General features: G+C 30.9%; 3 protein-coding genes across 5 annotated transcripts; 1 reads left to right on the top strand and 2 right to left on the bottom strand.

Annotated features, from left to right (window-relative positions):
* Nucleotides 1-21: 21 nt before the first annotated feature.
* On the bottom strand, nucleotides 22-4,896 carry LOC100819843 (UDP-glucuronic acid decarboxylase 1-like). Of its 3 annotated transcripts, none has more exon segments than NM_001253999.2 (13): nucleotides 22-566; nucleotides 853-893; nucleotides 971-1,034; nucleotides 1,132-1,198; nucleotides 1,524-1,617; nucleotides 1,746-1,823; nucleotides 2,174-2,262; nucleotides 2,349-2,413; nucleotides 2,696-2,787; nucleotides 3,008-3,095; nucleotides 3,203-3,289; nucleotides 4,179-4,284; nucleotides 4,848-4,896. In NM_001253999.2, coding segments are annotated over 12 exon segments (1,029 nt in total). In that variant the 5' UTR covers nucleotides 4,257-4,284; nucleotides 4,848-4,896; the 3' UTR covers nucleotides 22-380.
* Nucleotides 4,897-9,754: 4,858 nt separating this feature from the next.
* Nucleotides 9,755-10,615, top strand: LOC100527071 (uncharacterized). Its single transcript, NM_001251319.2, is given in 3 exon segments — nucleotides 9,755-9,898; nucleotides 9,988-10,150; nucleotides 10,254-10,615. Coding segments are annotated over 3 exon segments (420 nt in total). The 5' UTR covers nucleotides 9,755-9,773; the 3' UTR covers nucleotides 10,386-10,615.
* Nucleotides 10,616-11,069: 454 nt separating this feature from the next.
* LOC100499900 (ubiquitin-conjugating enzyme E2) lies at nucleotides 11,070-16,523 on the bottom strand. Its single transcript, NM_001250728.2, has 6 exons — nucleotides 16,317-16,523; nucleotides 16,083-16,185; nucleotides 15,496-15,593; nucleotides 15,316-15,416; nucleotides 12,994-13,071; nucleotides 11,070-11,448 (listed from the first exon to the last, which is right to left on the bottom strand). Exons 1-6 carry the CDS (start codon nucleotides 16,360-16,362, stop codon nucleotides 11,371-11,373), a joined length of 504 nt encoding a protein of 167 aa, NP_001237657.1. The 5' UTR covers nucleotides 16,363-16,523; the 3' UTR covers nucleotides 11,070-11,370.
* Nucleotides 16,524-20,525: the final 4,002 nt, after the last annotated feature.

The raw sequence follows: 20,525 nt of genomic DNA, 5'->3' as shown, positions 1-20,525 counted from the left end.
TTCATATCAAAACATCATAACTTTGGGAAAAAAAATCATAACTTTATTTCTATAGGAGATCCAGACCTCCTCAAATCCAAAGATGAACCCACCCAACAATCTGCATTTGTATTCGGTACAGAGAAACACATTACGACACACCTACCCTGACATACAATGCGTAAACAAAGTTGAAAGAGAACTTTGTAACACCTTAGAGTTTTCAATAAAAATAACTTCAACTCATCTCAACAACAGTATTTCCCATAGAAGTTGGGTGGAGAAGCAATCCTCTACATAATTTTCAATATAAATCATCTTAACACTTAACAGATTCATCCCAGTTACTATCAAAATATTCATTATGATTATATGATATGAAGTGAAGGAGTAAAACAAGCTTAGTTGCTCTTGGGAACCCCAAGCCTCTGACGGAAATCCTCTTCCATAAGAGGAAGGCCATCACGCAACTTGACCTTTGGTTCCCATCCCAGCAATTCCTTTGCTTTTGTAATGTCTGGTTTTCTCTGACGAGGATCGTCAGGAGTGTTCTCAACCATATTTATCTCCACTTTTGGATTAATAAGCTGCAAAACCATACATAAAGCATTAGCTAACTTCAAAGTTTTTCACCAAAAGTTTCATTATTAATCCACAAGGTAAAAACACAGAATCCCTCATTACATCGTTAATTGCATATTGCAAAGCACATACAAAATCCCTCTCATGGAAACGTGTCCACAATTCATTATCAAAGAGTTCCTTTGTTCAAACTTTTGTTCAAAGCTTACAGTTAAAATATAACCAGACTAACACAGAAGGGAGATGTGGGGATTCTCCAAGAATTGAAATGGTTTGCAAGTTACAACTAACCTCTTTCACATTCTCAGCAAGTTCAATCATAGTAAATTCGCCTGAAATAATAAAGTATCAACACATATTAGTATTTGGCAGAAAAATCAGAGCTCAAATGATCCAGTTGTAATATAACCTGGGTTCCCAATGTTGATTGGACCAGTGTTTTCCCCTTCCATTAGACGTATAAGTCCATCAACCTAATAAATTTCAAGCGTATATATGATCATAGTCAATCACACCTAGTACTTGAATCAAGATAACAACACTCAAAAGAGAAACAAGTATAATATATACCATGTCAGAGACATAGCAAAAACTGCGAGTTTGAGTTCCTGGAACTTGGACAGTTAAGGGTTCACCACTGTAACACAAAATTTTATGTGAGAAGCAACAAATAAAGAGTCCAACATGAAATGGTAAAAAAGAAATTATGATTAACTAAATCAAGGTATTTAAATCAACCTAGCAAATAAACAGCAGGCTCAAAAAAAAAAAAAACAAGCACATAATTCATACAGGTATAAAGCTTGAGTTTCTTATTACTGCAGCAGTACTGCAATCAAAATAGTTATTTACTTGCTTACTGTACATCAATGTTTCTTGAGAGTTGAGATATATAAAGTCTTAAAAAATTATTTATCAGCATATCCATCTTGCCTATAACATTATAAAGTTAAAGGAATTACCGAATTGCTTGAGCGATGAAGTTACTGACAACACGCCCATCATCAATATTCATGCGTGGTCCATATGTGTTAAAGATTCTCGCAATGCGTATTTCTGAGAGAAAAAAAATGAAAATAAGCATCACATTGAGTTATTGCTTATTAGTTAACGGCAGTGCAAAACTTCTACTGTTTGTGCCCTCAACAATGAGATGTTGCCAAGGAGAAAAGATAAGGAATTACCGATTCCGTGCTGCCTATGATAATCAAACATCAAAGTTTCTGCAACACGCTTGCCCTCATCATAACAACTCCGAACTCCTGTGCACACATTTTTATGTTTAGGCTATTGATAAAAGCAACATATCAAGAGATCATGATAAAAGGACAGATAAGGTATATATTAAAGTCGATGATCATTGCAAATTCCTATAGGTTTGGAAATATATGATCGCCATGGATCTTATCAAAACATAATTCAAAGAGATCATATCTTGGCTGCTTTCAGATCATGCTCTTTAGCAAATGCATGTTCAAAATGACAAACCACTTTGCAGTGTGAAAATAAAACATTGAGGTTAACATTATGATGAGCTCAGCTAAATTAGCATTGTCCCCATTATGATGCCGTTGATACACAAGTTTGGATTGAGAATGAGATGTGTATGTACCAATAGGATTAACATTGCCCCAATAGCTTTCTGGTTGTGGATGCTCAAGAGGGTCCCCATATACTTCTGAAGTAGATGTAAGCAAAATCCTGTCAATCAAAATTACAACTTGTAAAATCAACAGATGGTAATGGTATAGGCTATCAACTTTTGTATTTCGAAAAAGAGAGATAACCTTGCTCCCACACGCTTAGCAAGACCAAGCATGTTCAGTGTTCCAATCACATTTGTCTTTATTGTCTGTAAAGGTTTTACTTTAACTGTTAGATAATTTCTCGAAATTCACTAGAGAGAATCAACTAATGAGTAGGTCATAAATACAATCTGAATTACTAGGCATACTAACAATTGGAAACACCATAACAATATATATGAAATTTTCATGTTAAATCTGCAATAGAAGGGGGAGGGGGGCAGTGGGAAGACCTAAAGCCACTTCTGTGCAAGAAATAAATCATGTAGACAGCTGACAGGATCATGGTAAATGACAGAAATATAAAGGTAGACTCTACGAACCCCCACCTTTACAGGGTTGTATTTGTAGAAAATTGGAGAAGCTGGGCATGCAAGATGATAGATTTGATCAACCTCAATCAACAATTGCTCTGTGACATCTGTTCAGGGAAAATAAAAGTATATGCATTTTAATTAAATTACAACGCATCTAAAAACACAGAAAAACTATGCACATGATAGCATCATTCATGTCATGTTGAACAGCATGATGCAGCTGGCTGCTCTACATTGGTGACTGATTTAGAACAATTGAGAATAAACCATCAAATTAATCCCAGTCTGTGAATGATTGCAATGAAGAGAACAGTAAAATTATACCATGACGAATTAGCTCGAATCTTGGATGGCCAATCCATTTTTTAAGGTTGTCTTTAGATCCAGTGAAGAAGTTGTCAGCAACAATGACCTGATTAGACAAGCGTACTATCACATATTGTTCCAATGTTTTATTGTACTTGTTGAATAACTAAAAAATTTAAAAACTAAGAACAGAAAGATATCAACCAAGCCAACCTCATTTTTTTCATTTTCCATCAATTTGTCAACTAGGTGAGAGCCAATAAATCCAGCTCCTCCAGTAACCAGAATTCTCATATTGGACTGTTGTCAGAGATGAAAGGAACATAGTAAAACCGAGAATTCACACAAGGAAAGGGAAAAAATGACCATGTAAAGGAAGACATCCTGACAAGAGCATTGTTCAGGTAAACAGTGTTCTCTCGATAATGACATGTAATATGACTTTCATGAACTTTTTTTTTGGTCAGCATGTTTTATGCACATAATCCCATATGACTTGAACTATGTTGTGCAAGAGAATATATAAAGTGAAATTAAGCAGTGAAAGGGGCAAATTATTTTAATTAACCAACTGGCAAAAAGAGCTGAAAAATAAAACATAAGAATGCAACCATAACATATATTTTGACAAGAGTGAGCATTGAAATAAAAACTAAAATGCTAACAGCTACAAGATCTAACCAGCACACAAGTTGAAATTAAGAGAGATCTGAATTTAAATACTACTCATGTTCCCAGCAAACATTAAATTTACTGAATTCCTATAACATTTTACACCTACAAAAAAAGTATATTGATTTCATAAATTGTTTCTACACCACAATTGGCCATACAAATAAAATATCACCATCAATTCAGGCACATTAGAAATTAAAATAAGGATCCATTCATAAAAGCAAAAAGAGGAATCTGACAACTCATCTGCAAATAAACACAGTTTTATACTTGAACATGTCACAATCAACTTGTAACAAAAGTGAACTGGAGATATAAGGTGGATTAGATGGTTAAGAGAAAAGGAGAGTGGGAAAAAGTCGCCGGTTCAATCCCCTGTTAACAAAAACTAAACATTCCAACAACTAACATTTCCCCATAAAAATAAAAGTGAACTAACAAGAAATCCGCATAACAGGATCCAAGCAACAATTAGAATGAAAGAAAAGCATGAGAATGCTACGCGAGAGTTCACCTGAAAGAACTTGGAAAACCGCAAGGGAGATGGCATGGGAGGTTGCTTTGTTGCTCCATTAGAAGAATTCGTTGCCATAGTAAAAAAAACCACTGAAGCTCAAATCCTGAACCAATTCTCAAAGGGTCAAAATTTCTTACACACACATTAGTTACAAAATTCATAAAATCAAATCTAGTAATTAGTATCAGACACTTGAATAACATGCAGAAGAGAAAGAGAGTGAGAGAGCTAACAATGGACCTTATCGCAAACTTAAGCAAAGACACACAAATCTAAAACCCCAAATCACAGATCTGATCCAAAGGACCTACGATCAGAAAACAATTTATAGAAGAAAGAGGATCCAGTACTTAGAAACTCCCCACCAAACGCAAAATTAATTTTTATTTTTTTTAAATTACGACTTAATTCCTAACCAAAAAGAATCAATAATTTAATAATAAAAAAATGAATTTTGGGATCCTTCAAACTCACGGAAAGTTGAAGAGCATAATGAAAGGTCTTAAGCAATGGCGACGACACCAAAACAAAAGGGTGGCATCATACCAAACTTTGAAAAAGCAAACACCAAAAAAAAATCAAAATTTCTACTGAATAGTTAAATATCTGTTAGTTAGATAGAGAGAGAGAAAAAAATTGCATAGTGAAAGGATTAAGAAAACGTACATGCAGATGCAGTGGCTGAGGTTGATTTGATTAATTGTGTTTTTAAGATGAGTTGTGTGTGTCTGTCTCTGTCTCTGTAGTGTACTCTGTACAGCTACAAGGTGGTTGTGTTACTGTTTCTGTAGTTGCCAGAACTATGGGATAAGTCACAAGTCACAAGTGTTTTGCACACGGTCAGAAATTACCTGGCGTAACGCATTAAAAAAATTAATTAATGAATATATTTACAACTTTTTCTCCGTTTCGTTATAATTTTTATTTTAATGTTTTTTATACAAACGAGAAAAATTAAAATAAATAAGAGAAAATAATAATTTTTTAAATTAACCTTTTTATCTTTATAGTTGATATTATTAATATCATAAAAGATATATGTAAAAAATAATTAATATTATATTAAAAAATAAAAATAATAATTATTTTAAAATACATATTTTTTATCTGACAATTATAATAGAATGGAGTATTTATTTTTAAATTGTCTTTAATTTTCGTTATGACATTCATTATTATTTTCTCTCAGCGATGATGTAAAAATTAAATAGTATTAAAGATGTAATTAAAAGTGATACTACTAGATAATGTTATTTTGATTTTTTTAAGTGAACAAATGATGTTTTTTTTAAAAAATATACTATAATATACTATTTTTTTTAAAAAAGTGTTTTAGTAATTTTAATCCATGTTTTAGAATGCGAAAAAGGGCAATTGTGGAGCCGAAACTTCACGCTGTACTTGAGCTAGAAGGCTACATAAATAAATGGTACGTAGAATTGAATAAAGTATCAATTGTTTTTTCTAAATTATTACTCTCTAATATAAGTAAAGTGCATATATAACCTCTTAAGTATTAAAAATCATATTAAACAGTCTCTCAAAAGTTTAAAAAGATTCTTCAAATTGATCTTTGACATTGATAAAATATATGATTTTTATTAAATTAATGGATATTTAATATTTCATGAACTATTTATATAATTATATTACATTAAATACTACTATTTTAAAGAGAGCATAATATTTAAGAGACCAAATTAATGGTTCAATCTTATAGAATTCAAATCGCATTTTTTTCCTTGGAAGTTGGAAGAGATTATCTTTCAAGAATATCAGCCTTTTTTTAATGTAAAGAAGAACATTTTAGGTTTCATAAATTCCATATATTATGTCCGACCGTAGGTAGTAGGGGTAGAAGTGGACAACGATCTCGCGACATTATGAGGGGATATTAATTTAATAGTCGAAATCATTAAAATTCTAAAATATTTTTTAAATTTAAAAAGTTTGAATTAACTGTTTTCTTTCCAACACTCTTATATAATTAGGGTATTTTTTTTGTTACATATAATTAGAGTATACCTCTCTTATTTAAACTTAGATGAGTAATTTTTGGAAAATTTATTTCATGGGTCATCTGCCGGGCTTAAGAAAAATTAGGAGTTTCATAGAATTTGACAATTATAAAGAGGTTAATTGAATTTACAGATTTTACCACTTATTTAATTTTGATTTTTGGATTTAAAGGAACTCTTTTTTTTTCTTCTCCATTTGTGTTCTACGTATTCTGTAATTAATTTGAATTTTGAAGTTTCTCCCGTGGTGTTGGTTTTAGGAAAACTAAAAGAGTTGTTAATCCAAGGGATTCAAACAGTGTGATTTAAACTTTTGAGTTTTTTTTTTTTGACAGAGTGATTTAAACTTTGAGTTCTTATGTGCTTAATTGGTGTTTTGTATGCATTATCTTTCTCTTCAATTATAGAGTTTTTTTTTTATGCAACTCGGGATTGTGATTGACTTCATTTTAATTAGATTAAACTTCACCTTTTTAATTAAAATGATTGAAAATAAGATTAATTACTCTGAAATTGGTTGAAACTAAATTAATGTTAATTTTTTTATTAAAGGAAAATATCTCATAATCGAAAATCATGAGATTAATTCTAAAAAATGAAAATTATCAAAAGTAAATTTTATTTCTTCTAATAAAATCTTTTTTATACTACAACCAATTGATTTTCTATAAGTATGTTTAAAAAACTAATTCATATTTGATAATTTGACAGCACACACACAAAACGTTTAAATTAATTCATATTGATAATAGTATCATATATTACTTTAAATACAAAATATTTAATAGTTATTTCATATAGGATTAATACATTAATGCTTTCAGTATAATTAAAAAGGATATTAAGTAAAAATGTTTAAATTATCATATATGTTCGATTAAAATAAATTAAATTTAAGCGTTGATTATTATACTGTGTGGATTTTAAGAAATGATATACTTAGATCGAATTAATTGGAATAAAGTATATTATAAATTAATGTGTTTTTGTAGCTAGACTGTACTTGAAAGAACGGAAATTTAACCTAAGAGCAATGAAGTGTAAAATATAGCTAGCCTACACATCTGGGAGTTATATGGATGCACATCGTATCCAAATGACCCTCATGTTTCCATGACAATTCATCAAATCTCATTATTCTTGGGAGATTATGGAATGATGGTGATCAAGACTTGTGGCTGAATCGGTACAATATGTATTGTATAATAAAAAATAGTGTGATAAGAATTCATATAACAAATGTCTATTCTAAAATTTTATTTTAAATATAAGTATATAAAAATATTTTAAATCTCACAATAACTTAAAATAATAATTAAATATAATTGGGTATCAGATGAGCTGTCATCTGTGAAATAACCTAAAACTATTCTAAATATCTAAAGCCTATCACTTACGTTTTAGTTACTTACTAAGTGAAAGTTCAAATTCAAAATATTACCATGCAATGAGTAATTTTACTATCTTTTTTTTTTCAAAGTTAAAAACAATAAAAAGATTATTCTTTCTGCTTGTTTTATATTTTTGTAAAAAAATTAATGAAACCAATTCTATATTACTAAATGTGATTAAAATGTGCATTTAAATAATTTTAATTATAAAATTTATACTAAAACAGTTATTTTTATGTGTCTCATTAATTTTGATGTGAAATTAAATAAACTCTATATATTTGTTAACCAATACAAAAAAAATTAAGTTATTCAATTACAAAACACTTCATTAACAAACTTGACAAGTCATCAAATTCATACCAATTTAACTAACTAATTGTATCATGATATCATCAATTCAACTAGAAAATTAGTTGAGTCACATTAGATTCATATAACATTTATGATCTAAGAAATCACTAGTGTTGGTTATAGGGAATTGCTATTAGTCCCAACACCATTGTTTGTTTCTCTTGGCGTGGATGAAATTTATTTATTTTTCTCAAAAATATTATTTTCTCGGAATTATAGTATATTTGCATTTAAAATTTATAATAAAAACATAATTTCATTTTGCAGTGCAGGGGTGTGAAAAAATATAAAACAAAAACATGTTTCAATTTTAGATTTTGTATCTGAAAATATGTTTTCATTTTTTTTTTGTACATACCCCATATATTACAATGAAAATACATTTACATTGTAGATTTTATATAAAACTCTCATATTACAATAAAAATGTATTTTTATTTTTGTATATCAACTGCATACAAAATATTTAATGAAAACATAATTTCATGTACAAAATCTAAAATGGATTCATATTTAAAAAAACACGACGGAATTGTGATAAACAATTCCATTGTAATAACATCTATACGGAATCAGGATTCCGTTGAACTAAAAAGACATGGGAGTGGTACCAATTATGAGAGAAAAGGAAAAAGAGTATTTTAGTCTTTTTGTGCATGTAGTATGGGACAATAGCAATGAGGACTGGACCAATATCAATTCCCTGGTTATATCACCAATTCTTTCATATCTGTTCATTTTTTATAGGAATGTTACTGGGTTTTTATTAAGAAAAAAAAACGTATTAATGTCCACCAAAAAATGCTAAGCTATATGAATAAGTTTGTTAGAATTACTGACTGAATTCTTAGTCTGATCTGAAAAATTTGTGGAATGACTAATTTAATATAAAAAAAAAATACTCAAGAGTTTATAACAATGTTAGAACTATGCAATTTCTTTATTAAGAATTTTTTGAGGATTTATGGTGATAGCGAGGTCTCATGTGTCAATAAGCCAACCACCGATCTTTTATGCTCAATCAGGCTAAGAAATTATATACATAAATATAATAATATTAGAAAATAGCTTTTTTAATTTTTGTAATTCTCCAGTACCAAATTTTAATATAATGAATTTTCTTCGGTCTACGGTTTTTTCTGTTAAGGATTTTTTACATTAAAATTTTCATCCTTCTATTCCTTTTCTTTTAATGTTTGCATCATCATATAGTACATTGCTTATCAAGCATTCGTTGTCCAATCTTTTGCTTAAAATAGCATTAGATCCTACCCGCAAGAGTATTTATAGTGTTTTCCTTTCATGTGTGTTTGTGTTTGATTTAGAAGAGAGTAACAAAGTAGATAAAAATAAAAGAGATAATTTTTTTAAAAAAATGATATATTCTGTTGTTTGATTTAAGAGAAAAAATAAGTGAAAAATAATATACTTTTTGTGTTAAAGAAAATCAACTTTTTTTTTCTTTCTAGAAAATGGATTTTTTTGTCTAAAAATTGATTTTTTTTTTTTGGCAAAGAGATCGATTTTGCTGTAATTGAAAAAAAATTAATAACTTTATTCTCTTTAAAATCGCACGGAATCAAGGTACTCACCCGATTTCGTCTTCGGTAACTTATTTCTCTTTTTTAAAACCAAACACAGCCTTGTAGAGGGTTAAAAAAGCAGAGAAATAACAAGCTACAACGTACGTGCATGAACTCCACGTGCAGGGTTGATGTGAATTGCCACGTACATGAAATTTGACAAACTCCACTCCAACCTACGAGGCTCAGAGAATAAAGCTACGAGTGAGAGGGTGCGAAAGTGAAGAAAGATAGATCCAGATATCAATGGCGACGAATCACGAACCGGTTTTAGGGTACGTTGTGCTTTACGTCAAAGACGTAGCCGAGTCGGTGGCTTTCTATGCCAAAGCCTTCGGCTATTCTGTTCGTCGCTTAGACGAGTCTCACAGGTTAATTATAAATACAACTTTGCATTTAATTTACTACATATGATATCATATTCGTTTTTATCTTCATTCATATTAAAGTGAATCATTAGATGGGGAGAGTTGGAAACGGGGAACACAACTATTGCTTTCACTCCGATTCACCAGCACGAGACCGATGATCTGACCGGTGCGGTTCATAACCCTGGATCTTGTCGAGAAAGACCACCCATGGAGGTTTGTTTTGTTTACTCTGACGTTGATGCTGCTTACAAGGTAATATTATGTTGTTTATTTAATTGGTTCATCGATATATATATATATAGATATATGTCATTTTGATTGTGTTGATGATGGATTTTGGGATTGAATGGATCAGCATGCGGTGGAGAATGGAGCGGTGGCGGTGAGCGAGCCTGAGCTGAAGGAGTGGGGACAGAAGGTTGGGTACGTCAGAGATATTGACGGCAACGTTGTGAGAATGGGAAGTCACGTGAACCCACCCAAATAGGTGGACATAGCATAACAGCAACTGGGAAATCATGCTTTCACGTATGTTTGTGATTAGGAATAAACAAGAACCACTGTCTGAGATGTGTGTTATTTACGCTACAATAAATCAAATTTTCCCTCTGCCAGGCACTTCCTTGTAACTAGTTTAACTCTGAGATGGAGATGCTATGGAATCATGATTATTAATAGCATTTTATCTTCTTACGTGATCGTGTCACATATTATTCATTGATTTTCATCCTTCAGATCAATAGTCTGACATTTAATGTCAATGAGTAACATTGGTAAAAATATTGCAAATGCTTATTAATACATCTATGTTCAGCGGATTGGTTACAAGTCAATTACACCCGAAAGCTACTTCATTTACTAATCATATATTGCTAATGGCATTTTGACCCTTTCGATTTAATATTATAGCTAACTGTGTAGTGATTAGTTATTCCTGCTGCGATGTTGCTATTTGACTACTTCGTCGCTTGTGTCTAGATGAAATAAAACTATGAATTCCTAGTACGAGATTACGGTAACCCTATGAAAAAGGAAAAAAACTTTTCAAGAGTTGGGAGAATTTTCAAACAAATTAAACGTTCAGAACTCATCCAAGATTACGGTAACCCTAGTAGTAGAACTGGTCGGTGCAAAATCAGCAATCACAATAAGAGGAAACAAGTACCAAAACTCAAATAATAAACCTTTTTTTAGATAAGAAATCCAATATAAACTTTTATGCGAATGAACAAAGTAAATTTTTCAATAAAGTAGTCAAAAAGACCGGCCAAAAACACTTAGAATACAGTTTGTTTTCCAAGTTATGATAAATGGCCATGCAGAGAACATGATGGAACTGAAGAAAGGAGGAATGTGGACTTCCAATGCGATTCTTATACGGATCAACAGTAACAGGAGAACCAATCCATTACACATTTATATGTCCTCCAGTTCAGAAAAAAGCAGCAGCAGTATGAGGCGTAGGCGACAAATCACAACATTTCTTGTGACTTCCTTACACATCGGCTAACCTTTTTCTTGAAATCATCTCTCCTATCTCTCCACTCTTTCTGCAATACCAGATCATACGGGTCAGGTCTCAGAACAAACTCGAGAACTTTCAGACTGGATGGCATACAAAAATGAAGCACTTTGTATTCCCACGCAAAGCATTTCAACCAGTAAAGATATTAACAATGGCAAAATGAAATTCCCAGAACAAAAAAAAGGTTTACAGAATGACAGACAAATACATGCTAGCTTTTATAGTCAAAAAGGATATCAACTATCATCAGGATAAATACAAAACCAACTTTGGAAATTGCTTGAAGTTGATGTCCCTTAAAAAAAATGCTTCCTGCAGGTACTAATTACCAATGTGGAAAACATAGCAATTACATACTAAACTACGAGAAACATTCTCAGATTTTCTTAGCTTCTGGGCTTCACAAGTCTAAACATCAAGATTCAGGATTTTGCTTAGACCAGTACAATTAGAGGCATGGCCACCCTATTAAATCTTAATATGCCACTGTAATTAATAACTTGTGGAATTTGGAGACTATATTTAGCCACTGTAATTAATAACTTGTGGAATTTGGAGACCATGCCATGTCGTCACAATTTACATAGTTTAAATATCTTGGGTTGGGTCCATCATACAAAACAATGGAGCAAGTGCAAACATCAAGAATCAGGATGTTGCTCAGACAAGGGCCATCAGAGAGATGACTACCCTATTAAATCTTAATCTTTAGCCACTGTACTTTGTAACTTGTGAAAATTGGAGACCATGCCTTGTCACATGTTACATAGTTTAAATATCTTGGGATTCTTGGATCCATCACACAAAAGAATGGAAAAATAAAAAGGGATGCAAACTACAGATTTCAAGCAGGGTGGATGAAATGAAGAAACAACATAGGTGTTATATTTGACAAAAAAAGCACCACTTCAGTTTAAGGTAAGCCTTTCAATGTTGTAAGAAATTAAGTGTTGGGTGGTAAAAAGTCAACAAGAGCATAACTCGATGTAACAAAGATGTGAATGTTGCTTTGGAAAAATGGACATACTACAAAAATTAGGAATGAATGCATTAGGTAAAAAAATTGGAATAGCATCTATTGTAGAAAATATGGAAGAATTTCGCCTTAGGAAGTTTGAACATGTGTGTTGAAGACAGATAGAAGCCCCAATAAGGAGAGTTGATCATATGGAAGTTAACCTTACTGCTAGAGGTAGGCAGAGATAGTTACAAAAGGCTTGGTTGTGTTGTTGTCATTATCTATTTAGTAACTCATGGAACTTGGAAGTCATTCATACTTGGAGAAGGAAACTCTATCTTTTGTTCTGTTCTGTTAATAATTGGAGAAGTACTATACAAGACCATAATCTATTCAGCATTCAGTATCTCACGACTTACGCCAACTAGCAATCAAGCTCAGGTATCTAGGAGAGCATAAGATAAAAATGACTATAATAGACAATCCATTGAACTATTAAGTTAATGACAGTTCTGCAGCATCTAGTAACAGTCATGCTTGCATTGTCTTCTCTAGGATACAAATAAGTAGAAAAGACAAGTAAGTTGCAGTATAACAAATTATGAAACTTACTGCAGCTTCAACATTTGCAGGAGATTCATCATTAGGGCTGGAAAGCATCGATATGATACTCAATACTATACTCTCTACCTGCAAGATAACATATTTTAATATATCATGACTTAGAAAACTTATAACAAGTGAAAAGTATATAAATTTGCTAGTGGTGGACAAAATGCAATACCATTTCCAAAGGACATCCAACAAAGTTCTTAATGGAAAATGAACCTTCAAATTTTTAACAGTCCAAACTAGTCACGAGACATTAAACATTGAAGTCTTCACAAACATTTTAAGTCATTTCTGTTTGATATGTCAAGCTGAAAAGCTCATCACTCAACCTTAGTCTTTCACTTTATAGTTCTTCAAGCCATCCCAAACTTGAGAAACTCAAACAACTAAGGAGCCTTTTACTCTACTTGTAATATCTAGTAGCTTAGTAATATTTTGTTTTCTATGGAAGTTTATGGGATCAATATGATAGAACTGAATTGGAAATAACACCTAAAAGGAAAAATTAATTTAAGGCCCCCATCCTTCATTTTAACTAGAATTATGGGGTCGAAACTTGGCATAATATTCCAGCTTGTAACAGCCCCCCCATATTTCAACAAATATGCCCACGCCCATATTTTTCATCACATAAAAAAACACCCTTTCTCACATTCTCTTGTAATTCAGCTTCTGACAACCTTCTAAAATCTAAACCCACCACCCCTATTTTGAAAGATCCATTAGGGCCAACTGCTTTTGTCAATTGTAGGTCTTGTGACTGAAACTCCTTCTGAACTCACCTTAGATCCCATTTCCACCAATACTGTCCTAGAAGATGGAATATTTCTGTAGGATTCGGTCCTTCTCTTGTAAGTTTCTTGTCAATCATTTAGGCATTGTTCCTAATGTCCTTACAGGATGCAACTTTACTGCCTTCAGTTCCTCCCTTAACCCATTTAAGAAAATGCCCTTGAGGTACTCTGGATCAGTACCCCTCAATGGTCCCGCATACAACTCAAATTTCACCCTTAAATCTTCCACTATAGTAATTTGCTTCAAACCCAAAAGCAATGCAAAGGGATATTGCATCATTTAAAGTTGGAACCTTCTAGTGACAGCAGTTTTGAACCTCTCCCAAGATGGCTTTGGCATGTAATACTCCCACCATTGAAATCAACTCAAGTATTTCCCTTCCATGGCAACCATTGTTGCATGTAAGTTCTTCTCCTTTGTTACCCCTTTAATTAGAAAATATCCTTCCCACCTATTCACCCACCCATAGGCATCATTCTCATAGAATAAAGGAATCTCCAATGCTCCCTCCTGATGTTCATTTGACGATCTCCCCATTGACCTTCTCCCATGGTCCTCATTTTCTAATGCCTTGAGGATGCTCCATCCATAGTATCCTATTCATTAGAGTGATTGAGGATCTCTAACAACTCCTTGATCTTCTTGAGCGAGGCTTCTTGAAGCTCTCTACACCTCCATGACTTGACACTTATCACTAAAGATTCCAATCGTCCCTCAATTCATGTGCGCATCACGAACCAGAAAGGCTCCCTGGATTTTCCTATTTATTCCAGCCTTCTCCTTATTAGAAATTATTGTCTACTGGACAGTTACAACTCTCACTCTTCCCCCATTTATTCCCACACTCTTTATTACAATTAGTTACCCACTAATAGTCACTGCTATTAATATATCCTTATGACTCTAATATTCTGTTACCCCTCTTCCTCTTCCTGCTATGAACATTCTTAATGGGTGGCTTACTAACACAATACTCCTAGCGTCTCCATTATTCTTATACTACACTAATCTCCAACATTAAGAGTATTATATTGGAATTTTTAACATTAGATTCTCCATTTATGGAATGAAATCTTAGAAAAATGATGCTTACTGTACTTTCTTACAGTATCTTCAAGTTTCACTTTATTTGACAATTGATTTTAATTTTGTCTCCCTCTATTCTTCAAAATGGGGAAGGAGTTATGCAGAGCTCCATTTACTACAACTACTTAAACAGTCTCTAAATGCAATACCAATGATGCTGTAGAACACTGATATGTAAACTCTCCAGGAATAGGCATGCACAAGGCCAAACCACAAGGAGGAAAAACAGTACAGCGCTTGCATCATACCAGCATCTGGAAAGTATTTAGGCACTTCAATTGTGAAGTTTTAAATGTTAACTTGATTATTAAACAAGAGCATGCTGGATTTGGATGTATTGAAGATAATCTCATCTCAAATTTCCACCACTAAGTTGATTCTTAGTCACCAATAGCCAAGCCATAGGTGTAATAATGAAGAGTAATTTATATGTTCACATACCGTATGAACAGGTGTCCAGCGCTCACTCGCAAGCTCGTAACCATTTGGATCCTCACCAGGAGGATGAAGAATTGATATGCAAACCCGGCCATCGGGATATACTGCAAAAATTGAACAGAAAACATCACTTTCATGTAGTTCAAATCAAAGCAAAATCACAAATTCAAAAAAAACACTAACCATTGGGATGCCATATCTCTGAAGTGAACTTAACTGAAGGTGGACTATTTGGGTAATTGGATGGGAAACTCATAATAGCATTGAAAAATCCCCCCTCGCTATGAGAAATCCAACCAATTGACGAACAAACCAGCAGAGACATGTCAGTAAAATTCCAACACCAACCAAAGTAAAGCAATAACAACTTAGAACATTTTCTGGTGTAATCAAGCGAACCCAACCTAGATCAATCCCAATAGTAAACAGTAATTTGGAAAAGCATCAGCTTTGAGAGGAATCGCTACAATTAAATATTAAAAGTCCCAACAACAACTACAACAACCGCAATGAATTCTCGTGATTAGGGTAGGCAAGGAACAAACTCATTAAATCAATAAAACTGTTCAAGTACCCAAAAAAAGCAATTAAAAACGCGATCTTCGGGAAGTGAGGATAAATCCCTGCCCATAACCCAACCCCAAAAGAAAGGCATAATCAATCAAAACCCAAAACCCAAAAATCCAAACTTTGAATCGAGAATCACAGAAAAAAAATTCCGTCAGAGTGGCAAAAGCAAAAGCATGATATATTAATCAAAAGGGGCTTACTAAAGAGTATCGGGCGGTCCAATTATGGTGACACTCCATTCGAAAATGTTGGTTTCATCGACCAAACCGGCAGAGAAGCCGTCGACGGGGTTTTTGCAAAGATCTGCGAGGAAAGGGCAATCAGAACATCGCGGAGAATCCACGCGAAACAGGGACTTATTTTTTGCGGGAAAAGCAAACCAGAAGAATAAAGAGAGAGAGAGAGAGAGAGAGGCGGCGTGCGTGCGTACGTACCTTTGAGCTGCTTTTGAAGGAGAAGGCTTGCCTGAGATGCCGCCATGAAGGGCAAACAAGTGGAGGAGCGAAGAGAAGAGAAGAGACTGTTAACTCTTTTCAAAACCGACACCTCGATTCGGGATTATTTATAACTATGAGAGAATGAATATATGCTACGGAGGATTGCACTGAGATGAGATCACCATTCACCACTCACCAGTGAGCAACACCCTTCTTTCTATGTCCTTTGTTTAACCCAATCCGGCCCAAATACTTTCAACAGTTACAATAGATAAAAAGGGTGAGGGTAAGGTTAAGAAATTTCTTTCTTTTAAGCTCGGGGAGAAGTGAGGAGGGAAAGATGATATATATATCTTGTTTCGTTATTAAGCAAGATCAGAAATTTATATATAGATAATATTTATTATATCTTTGTAGATAATTATCAAGAAGATAAATTTGAGATACCATTGAGTTTAGATAATTATTTTAGAAATTAATATTTTTATTATATATGATGAATTGTGATTGGATAAGTAAAATAATGTATCTCTTTTTCTTATATATTTTATTTATTTTTTTTACTTTCTTTAAATCCTCTTGATATTAAATGAGAGATAAAAATAAGAGAATTTTTTTTCTCATAAAATAAAGTTTATGTGAGTTAGATTTCAATGATTCATTAAATCAAAATATGTCTTAAAGTTTAAAAGACACTAATGAAAATACTTATATATTATTCACCAATAAAAATTTTATAATGACTAAAAATCAAAACTACACTATTTTAGAATATAAGTTCATTTCTTACTAATTGGACCAACCTTTGTTGGTTAATTTTTTTAAAAAAATTGTTAATTAGTGTTTACCTTTTCGTTATTACCAATCACATGGATACTAAATACTATGAATAAAATCTTTATCGTTGATAGTAATCTTATCTAATTCATAGAAGACTTCATGCGTACTGCTCATACCTCATATAGTTGTAATTTGTCATCGTATAAAAAAAAAAAAGATAATTCACCACTAACAACCTACAATTAGATTGACCCGAATCATTTAATAAAAAGTCGAGTCTAAGCATGGTCAACTCTAGATAGGGATGGCAATCTGTAATGTACTCATTGACTACCTACAAAAATTACGCATACATGAATAGGACAAATGCCCAATTTATGGGGATTGGCTCTGGTACATATAATTACTCACAAATTTTAATGGGTAGGGTGCAGGTATGGATACCTTAATTTCCAATCTTACACATACCATGGATATAGTAATAATAATAATAATACCTAAGATAAATTAGGTTCCTTAATCCATCAAACATAAATGATATCATTTTGTTTATTTACTAAGATATATATCGTGTTTTTTAATTAAAAAAAAAAAAGAAAAAAATATTACATTTCGTATAAACATAGATCAATATTTATTTGCCTGGTGACAGAGCAAGTATTGATGTTTTATGATTATCATTGTTATGTTTTGTAAAAGACCTTAGACCATTAGCCAGTAAATCAAGTAAGGTGAGTTTATTTTAATTTAATCAAAGTTCTTGAGTTTGAATTCTGAATTCTAAATATGTAATTATGTTAAATATTTGATTAAAAAACATTATCGTTCATAATATTTTTATTCAAGTAGAATTATTTTTAGTGAAGAATAACTATGATTTATAAAAAAAAATGGAAACAATTTTAATGTTTGTTATGTTTTCTGATTATGTTTCATGAAAGATTTTTAATTTGATGATAATTTAATTATTATTGTATTTTTAATTAATATTTTTTATGTATCAATTTCTCATCAATGACTAGGGGTGTATATAGATTTGATTTTATCTAAGGAAAAAATCATCTAATACAATCACTTCAATTTTCTCAATTTATCATCCAATAAGTTTGACTCAATATTTTAATCTTATGTGATTCAATTTAAGTTAAAGTCGTTTGAATTAGATAAATTTTTGGTTTTAATCTTACTTTTATTTTTTTTAGAAAATATTAAATAAATGATAATATAAAATAATAACTTGTGATTAAATGACAATATAAAACTATTTTATATTATCCGTGTATAGGCATTAAACTCTCTCTATGTAATAAAAAATAATTTAAAATATCAATAATTTCATTTATATAACAAATAATAGTATAATTTTTAAAATATATACTATATCAAAATAAATTTATACAACTTGATAATTATATCTATGTATCAAATAGTTACTAAGCAATTATATTTAGTTAAATATGTTTTTATAAATATATATAAGCTATAGGATAATTTTACAATATATAAGAACATGACTATGACTAGTAATAACAATTTATAAATAAAAGTATATACATATGTAAAAGTTAGATTTGAATTGGATAGATTTTGAAAATTAAATTTGAAATCCGACTTAATCTAATAAAAAAAATTTAATTTTTCAAAATTTAATTTTGTCTGTTCAATTTTTTTATTTTTTTATTTTCATTAGATTAGATGGGAACACTCTTATTAGTGGTAAATCCATACTATAGCCTCATGTGCATTCCTAGCTTTTAAAAGACTACATATAATATCAGAATATGTATATTTTATTCCCCTGATTTTTCATTTTGAAATGTACAAAAATACTTTTTTTTAGGTTTAATTATTTTATAGGTTATGAACTTTTACCAAATCAGTAATTAGGTCCTTATAACTTTTTTTTGTTTTGTTTCAATTGAATCCCTGAAGATGGTAGTATCATAATCGTCTTTTAGTATTTATATACCTGTATGGTAAGTCATGCTTTATAAGATCTTTAGGACTCACCAAACCTGTTATAGGTTTGTGGTGATCAAAAGATTGAATCAAAGTAAAAGTTAAAGTGAAGTTATCTGTAGAGACGCGAATTTGATTTCTTCAACTAATAATAAATTGATAAACTAATAATAAATATTTATTGAAAAAAATGAAATTATATACGGAGACATGTGAACAGCAAAGTCTTAACGAACAGAGTAAAAAAAACGTAACTTTGTACCAAACGTAACTTAACTTTGCTAATTGCTATTTACTAATTGAAAAATGTATAACAAAACTATAACTGAACTTCTTTTAGTCAATAGAGTAAAAATGTAAAACTAAATTGAAATTATAACCAATCAGTTTTTTTTTTTACTGCATAGCCAATCAATTAAAAATAAAATATACACAATAAGTGAAGATTATTTGGTAGTTCATTTGATAATTTATTTAAGAGATGATTAAATGAAATCTCTTAATTAAAGGTTACGTTTATTTTGTAGGAAATTAAATGTTAAGTTTAAATTATTGTACAAAGAAAATCTAACTCAATTCAATGTAATTGACTGTGTGAATATTCTTTCATATTTTTTATAGTTAAAACATGTTAGCAATTTACATCAAAAGTTTAAGATAAAAAATTACAATATATTTTTTATTTTAATTTATTTGTTTTAGAGATAAAAAAATAATTAAATTAGTATTAGTTTTAAAAAAATTGATTTCACTCCTCTCTCCTATCTCCACTCATGAATATGATGCCATCAGCTGCTGAAACACCCCAAGCACGTCTCGGATTGTGGTCTGTTAATGTAGAGAATGAAATTGAAATTTAAGTCTTTAAGTAATGGCTATGTTTGATAACTTATTTAAGGTATATGAGTTTATTTTAGTAGTTGATAAGTTATTTGAATTAGTTTATGACTTAAAAATTATTAGTTTTTTTTATTAAGTTTATTTGAAATTGTTTTGTTTTTTTATTAAATTTAAAAACTCTAATTTTTTTTATTGTTTGGAAAATTTCTATTATCTAATTTATCATTCTTATAAACATCTGCTGAACTGGTCAATTGTCATCTCACCTTATTTCTTAAGGTTATAAATTATTTAAACTATACCAACTTATAATTATTTGCTAAATGATTTATATTTTTTAAATTACATGACCTAATTTAAATGAAATTTTAAATATATATAATTAGTTTTAGATAGAAGATTTAAATTGTATCATCTTTCATAATTATGTAAGTAATAGTCGTATGCATCCAAGTTATATTTATATAAATAGAAAATTTGATGTTTAACAAAATTATAAAGAAAAAACACTTTTATTTTTTTGTTTTAAATAAATAATATTATTAAACTATTTAAATATGTCAATAAAAATTATTTTAAACAATATAATTCTAATAAAGGTTATTTAATTTTATTTTTCTTTTTGAA

This window comes from Glycine max, chromosome 12 (assembly GCF_000004515.6).
Source record: "Glycine max cultivar Williams 82 chromosome 12, Glycine_max_v4.0, whole genome shotgun sequence".
Lineage (NCBI taxonomy): Eukaryota > Viridiplantae > Streptophyta > Magnoliopsida > Fabales > Fabaceae > Glycine > Glycine max.
Note: the sequence above shows the minus strand (reverse complement) of the source record. Positions and strands in the feature narration are given on the sequence as shown.

Excerpts from the sequence above, each read along its gene's own strand:
- LOC100819843 (XM_006591852.4), bottom strand. The coding sequence starts at position 4,256 with ATGGCAACGAATTCTTCTAATGGAGCAACAAAGCAACCTCCCATGCCA. Across the intron at positions 3,290-4,178 it reads GGTTTTCCAAGTTCTTTCAG|TCCAATATGAGAATTCTGGT; the intron begins GTGAACTCTCGC and ends CTCTGACAACAG. Across the intron at positions 1,199-1,523 it reads TTCATCGCTCAAGCAATTCG|TGGTGAACCCTTAACTGTCC; the intron begins GTAATTCCTTTA and ends TTTGTGTTACAG.
- LOC100499900 (NM_001250728.2), bottom strand. The coding sequence starts at position 16,362 with ATGGCGGCATCTCAGGCAAGCCTTCTCCTTCAAAAGCAGCTCAAAG. Across the intron at positions 16,186-16,316 it reads CCTTCAAAAGCAGCTCAAAG|ATCTTTGCAAAAACCCCGTC; the intron begins GTACGTACGCAC and ends CTTTCCTCGCAG. Across the intron at positions 15,417-15,495 it reads AGAGATATGGCATCCCAATG|TATATCCCGATGGCCGGGTT; the intron begins GTTAGTGTTTTT and ends CAATTTTTGCAG.